This window comes from Vombatus ursinus, unplaced genomic scaffold (assembly GCF_900497805.2).
Source record: "Vombatus ursinus unplaced genomic scaffold, bare-nosed wombat genome assembly UNPS02014264.1, whole genome shotgun sequence".
In the NCBI taxonomy this organism is placed as follows: Eukaryota; Metazoa; Chordata; class Mammalia; order Diprotodontia; family Vombatidae; genus Vombatus; species Vombatus ursinus.
The window spans coordinates 236467-242885 of NW_020954042.1; the positions used below are offsets into that span (position 1 = coordinate 236467).

Below are 6419 nucleotides of genomic sequence, written 5' to 3' on the forward strand. Positions count from 1 at the left end.
GCTGTCTGGAATTTAATTATACTATCCATAATGAACACAGGGGACATCAAAGTAAACAGAAAAAATGTACAATCACATAGAAGGCATCTGCTAGGAGAGTTATATCACTATTTTTATAGGTGGGAGTACATGAGGACAATAAGAAATGAGGGAGGGAATTTCACAGAAGATGTGAGTAATGGCATTGGGTTCACAACAGCAAAGTTGCATTAGAAGAATAGTGTTTAATGAAGAAATAAAGGCACAGATGGAGCACACTCTAGACACCAAGACAATGCAGAGTATTTTTGGCAATCATGCTTTTCCATGATTGCGAAAAGAAGTAGTAGATGTAGACTATGTGAAGAAGTAGAAAAGGGTCATGTACACTTGACTGTGTGAAGCTCAATTAAGTGTGTGTGTGCGTGTTTGTGTTTATGTGTATGTCTTTCTACTGAGACCAGTTCAGAAGAGAGTCAGGTTAAAGCATCAGCTGTTCTTCCTTCCTATCCTTGTTTGAATGGTTGGGTACTTGTGCACCCTGATTATGTAAGATATTTTTCTTTTACCTTTCTTGTGCTCTACAGCCTCTCCTAGGTCTTAATTTCCCCTTCTCTTTCCATTCTTTTAAGATCATCAACCCATAACAGAATCACTCTCAAGCTTTTAGTCTAGACTCCCTTTATGAGCACTGATGATGATAAGGTAAAGAAAAATACATGTATTATTCCCCCATATTTGAATTTAAGGAATTTATCTTTCTTTTCTCCCTTATGTTTATCTTTTAACGATTTTTTAACTCCTGTTTTTGAACTTCAGAGTTTTTCCATAGCTATTCTTTTCATTAGGAATGCGTGTCAGTCATCTATTTCTTTAAAGATTCAACTTTTTTAACTTTGGTATTCTACTTTACTGGGTAACTTTTGTGTTTTCAAAAAAAAAAAGAAAACTATATCTAGATATAGATATATTTGAAAATGAGAGAAGAAAACTAAATGACTTGTATCAAACATGAAAAGGGTGAATATACTAATAAGAAAGATGAAATTGAAGAAATTATAAGGACTAATTTTGCCCAATTATATGCCAATAAGTGTAACAATTTAAGTGAAATGGAAGAATATTTACAAAAATATAAGTGGCCTAGATTAGCAGAAGAGGAAATAAAATATCTAAACAGACCTATTTTGAAAAGAGAAATTGAAAAATCCATAAATGAGCTTTATAAGGAAAAAAGACCAGGAGCAGATGTATTTACAAGTGAATACTATCAAACATTTAAAGATTTACTAATTCCAATATTAAATAAATTATTTGGAATAATTGGTAAAGAAGTTATCCTACCACATCCCTTTTATGAAACAAATATGATATTGATACCTAAACAATGAAGCACAAAAACAGAAAAAGAAAATTATACACTAATTTCCTTAATGAATATGGATGTAAAAGTCCTAAATAAAATACTAACTAAAAGATCAAGTGGTATATATACCTGGAATAAAGGGATATTTTTATTAATTTATTTTACTTTATCAACAGTCACTTCAATAAACATTTGAGTTTTAAATTTTTCTCCCCAACTTCTCCCCCTTTGCTCCCCAACACAACATGGAATCTGATGTAGGCTATACATATATATTCCTATTAAACATGTTTTCCCATTAGGGATGTTGCAAGAAAGAGTTAGAACCAATAGGTGGAACCAGCAGAAAGAGGAAACAAAACACATAAGAAGAAAAAAATAGCAAATAGTGTGCTTCAATATACATTCAAAATCCATAGTTCTTTCTTTGGATGTGGATAGTATTTTGCATCATGAGACCTTTGGAGAGATCTTAGATCTTTGCATTGCTGAGAAGGCCTAAGTCTATCAAATTAGTCATCACACAACATGGCTGTTTCTGTGTACAAACTTCTCCTGGTTCTGCTCACTTCACTCAGCATCAGTCCGTACAAGTCTTTGCAGGTTTTTCTGAAGTCTGCTTGCTCATCATTTCTTATAACACAATAGTATTCAATTAAATTCATATACCAAGACTTGATCAGCCATTCCCCAATTAATGGGCATTCCCTCAATTTCCAATTCTTTACCACCACAAAAAGAACTGCTATGAATATTTTTGGAATGGGTGGGTCATCTTTTTCTTCATTTGTTTTCATTTGTTCCCTGGATATTCTGGACCTTTTGTTATTCCAAATGAATCTTGATATTATTTTTTCTGGCTCTACAAACTAATTTTTGGCCTTCTGAAATTCTACTAATTACTTATAGATGAGTTCATCCCAACAAGAATAACAGCTATGACAATTAATTGTTTACTCCCTTCCATTTTATTCTATTGTAGTTTTCCTTCTCTATATTCTTTTCTTCTTGTTTATTTAAAGTTATTGTTCTTTTCCCCTCTTTTAACCTTTTCCTTATATCCCCTCTCCAAGCATAAGATTTGTTATATTTAAATACACAAATAGCTTCCTGAATATACCTTCCCACTTATATTTCGCCTTTCCCTACTCCTTTTCTTTATTTTTTCCCTGTTCAGTTGAATATATTTATACACCAAACTCTATGTGTGTTCTGCTCTTGTTTGACCAGTTTAGATTAAAGCCAAATTCAAGAGACATTCACTTTCTTCACTTTATCTGTATTTGAATATATGCCTACTTATAAAAGCTGATTATGTCTTCACAAAGCTGCCATTTTTCTCCCATCTCCCCTTAATGTATATTCTCCAACTGCCTCTTTTCTTAAATATTCAGAATAAAGTTATATATCAGTCTTTGTTTCAGTTGACTTCCTCAATGATCCCTGTGATAATAGGGTTCCGAAGGAAATCTTTTAACATTCTCTTCTATCTCCACTAGACTATAAATAGTTCTATGTGTTTATTTCAAAGCTCTTTTTCCAAGTCAGTTTTTTATCAAGAATATTTGAAAATCAATTTCATTCAAAGTTCATTTTTATTCATAGGGAATAATATTCAGTTTTTACCAGGTAAGATATTCCTGGTTATGGACCTTTGCATTTTGCCTCATAGAATATTTCACTCCACGTTCTCCCTTTCTTTGAGTGATAGTTGTCAACTCCTGTTCAATCTTGACTATGCTTCTTCTATACTTGAATTCTCTCCTTCTGATTGCTTATATTTTTTTCTAAAGCTCTAAGTACTGCCAATAACACATCAAGTAGTTTTTATTTTGGAATTTCTATGAGGACGTCCTAAGTATATTCTTTCTATTTTCAGTTTTCCCACTTATTCTTAAATGTCTAGATATTTTCGTTAACAATTTCTTGAAAAATGAAATCCAACTTCCTTTTTTCTTTTTGGTTATGAAGTTCAAATCATCCTGTTGTAACTTGACTCAAGAAACATAAGGTAGATTTACAAAATAAGGCCCACATGTTTGAGAATTCCAAAACTCCCATTGTCATTATTAGCGAAAAAAAATATCTCTACCACCACTCACAATTGAGGGCTGTTCTCCACTTAGTTTTCTTTGTGAAAAACTATAAATCCTAGGTAGATTTGTGACCCATCAACTACTTCTTGGGGATCGTTACATAATAAGTCTTCAGTTATCTCACACTGATCTGTTTCCCACATCACTTATTTTTTATATCAAATATCTTACAGTTTCTTTGTTTCATTCTTTTGACTTTATTTTAAGAATTCTTGCTGACTTTTAAAAACATTAATCTGGTCCAGTATGATTTTAATATTTTTTAACTACAGGAGGGTTTTATACTTCTGTTAAACTACGGGGCTTTATTTCCAATTTTTGCTTCCTAGAGCAATAGGTTTGGAATCAAAAAACTTTGAGTTGAAATTTGGCCTCAATCACTTACTAGCTCTATTTCTATCTGCTTCGTCAATGGCAAAACATGGATAATCTTAGCACATATATTTGAAGTTGGTGAGAGAATCAAATGAGATAATATTTAGAAAATTGCTTAGCATGGTGCCCGGCACATAGTAGCCACCATATAAATGCTTATTTATTTCCCTGCCATAGTTTTCATTTTTTACATAATTTGAAAAAATGCATTTTTAATTAAACATCCTAACTGTTGTGTGGGAATAGTTTTTTTTTTTCTTTGAGATTCTGATTATAGATAATTTTAGGTGGATATGTTCATCTTCTGGGTTAATGTTTTTGATCATTTCTGGCATAATAAAACTTTTTTTTCTGTTTGATCATTCATTTCTGTTGCTGAGGCCTCAGGAGATGAGTTCTAGCTCTCCATTACTTTGCAGATGGAATCAAGTTGAGGACCTGTCCATATTTCTAGTCTTCTTTATGCCTTGATCATTGCCATAGTCACTGAAGTTCTCTAATACAAGCAACCTTAGTTAAAACCGTTTCTTTTGCATGAAGAGAGAAAACAAGGACAGGCCTTTTCTTTACTCCTCAGTTAACTCAAAGGAAGTCCTCTTGTAGTGTAAGAGACCTGAGACCTTTTCTACTGCACGTAAAGTCTACCAGGTTCATAATAAAAACTCCAGTCTGTCTCTTATAATTATTTGACATCAGATAAAACAGGCAACCACACCTTCAAATAAATTATCTCTTAGAATATAACTTGGCAACAAAATCCTGTTCTTAAACCATGGATCACACATGGTGTGGCACTTTGATTTTTTCTGTGCTATTCTTTGGAGATATTCTGACTTTTCCTTCATTAAAAGTCTTCAAAAAAAATTTAACGAGGGAGTTAGCTGGTTCACATAAGAACACATCCTGAGTTCTGCAGCATTACCTACCAGAAGAAATGAGAAGTACAGCTATGATCTATGTACTCTTTTCTGTTTCAGAGATAATCTTAATCCCATTGTTCTGAGCTATATCAGTTTGCCAAATGGCCAATTATTTCCTAAGAATGGACATAATTTCTTGAGTGCTATTTTCACATCCTGATTTCTCAGAGAGTAGATCACAGGGTTCAAGGCTGGGGTCACTATGGTATAAAACAGTGAGGCTACTTTGCCATCCTTCAGAGTCTGATTCAAACCAGGAACAATATAGATATAAATTGTGGGGCAATAATACATTGCGATCACGATAAGGTGGGAGGAACAGGTGGAAAATGCTCTCTTCTTCCCTTCCTTAGTCCGGATCTTCAAGATGCTGGAGATGATGAAACCATAGGACACCAGAATGAGCAGAAAATTGAAAACAGCAAAGAATATGTGTGCCATAATTACCATTATATTGTTGACATAGGTTGAGGAGCAAGAGAGAGGCAATAATGGCGGAATCTCACAAAAGAAATGATCAATGACATTGGGGCCACAAAAAAACAAGTGAACAATGAATATGATGTGTATTGTTGCATTGGTCCCACTGATAGCCCACACTGCAGATGCCATGAGGCAGCAAGCTGCCTTGCTTATAATAGTGCTGTAGTGGAGGGGCTGGCAGATGGCTACATACCGATCATAGGCCATGACTGTGAAAAGCAAGAGCTCTGCCCCCAAACACCAAGTTAGGAAATAGATCTGAGCTATGCAGCCACCATAGGAAATGGTGTTCTTGGTCATTAGGCTCTGCAGCAACTTGGGCACCACAGTGGAGGCAGAGAGAATATCCATCAAGGCCAAATTTATAAGGAAAAAGTACATGGGTGTATGGAGGCCTGGATTTAGACTGATCACAATGACAATGAGGGAGTTACCTGTGAAAGCCACTATGAAAAATCCTAAGAAGAGGCTAAAGATGAAGATCTGAACCTGAGGATTTTCAGAGAGACTTTGTAAGGTGAACTCAGCCACTGATGAATGATTGCTTGATGCCATATGAGCAGGTGATCTGGTTTTCTTTTGTCAGTGCATGCAAACAAAAACCAACCAACAATAGATTGTTTTGCTCACTAAAGAAAAAAAAAGAGTCAAATTAAAAAGAGGTAAATTAAAAATCCTTTGATACTCCAAAATCAAATTTTGACAGTCATCTAACTGTATTACATCACAGACCTAAGATAGAGAGACATGATCTGATTAGTGAGATCTCTCCTCAATGAATTCTTTCTCCCTACAGTGTTAAATCACACACACACACACACCAAAACACACACACACACACACACACACACACACACACACACACAGACAATCTTCCTTCAGGGAAATCATGCTCCTTTTCATCTGACATTTTATAGTACCTTCAGTTCTTTTGTTGAAAGTTCCCTTTACTGCCCTAGGCATGTGGTGAGACCAAGTAAGTTCCATGCTAGAAGGAATTTCTCTGACTCTGGGGTGTGAGAGATGCCCATGATTGGGAATTCTCTGAACTATTTACAGGCCAGAAACAAAAGTGACATGCAGGGTCCAGAGAGTGGAGGTGCATGAGTAGAAAGAATTGGAAAGTAGTGCTGTATCTATAATGGAAACTGGATCAGTAACAGAATCCAAGAGTCATACAAAGAGATTTGTTAAGTAGTT

The 6419-nt window shown here is 34.7% G+C and overlaps 1 protein-coding gene across 1 annotated transcript; it reads right to left on the minus strand.

Annotated features, from left to right (window-relative positions):
* Positions 1-4820: 4820 nt before the first annotated feature.
* Positions 4821-5774, minus strand: LOC114042142 (olfactory receptor 13A1-like). The gene has a single exon (XM_027860816.1). The coding sequence runs from the start codon at positions 5772-5774 to the stop codon at positions 4821-4823; it is 954 nt and encodes a 317-aa protein (XP_027716617.1).
* Positions 5775-6419: the final 645 nt, after the last annotated feature.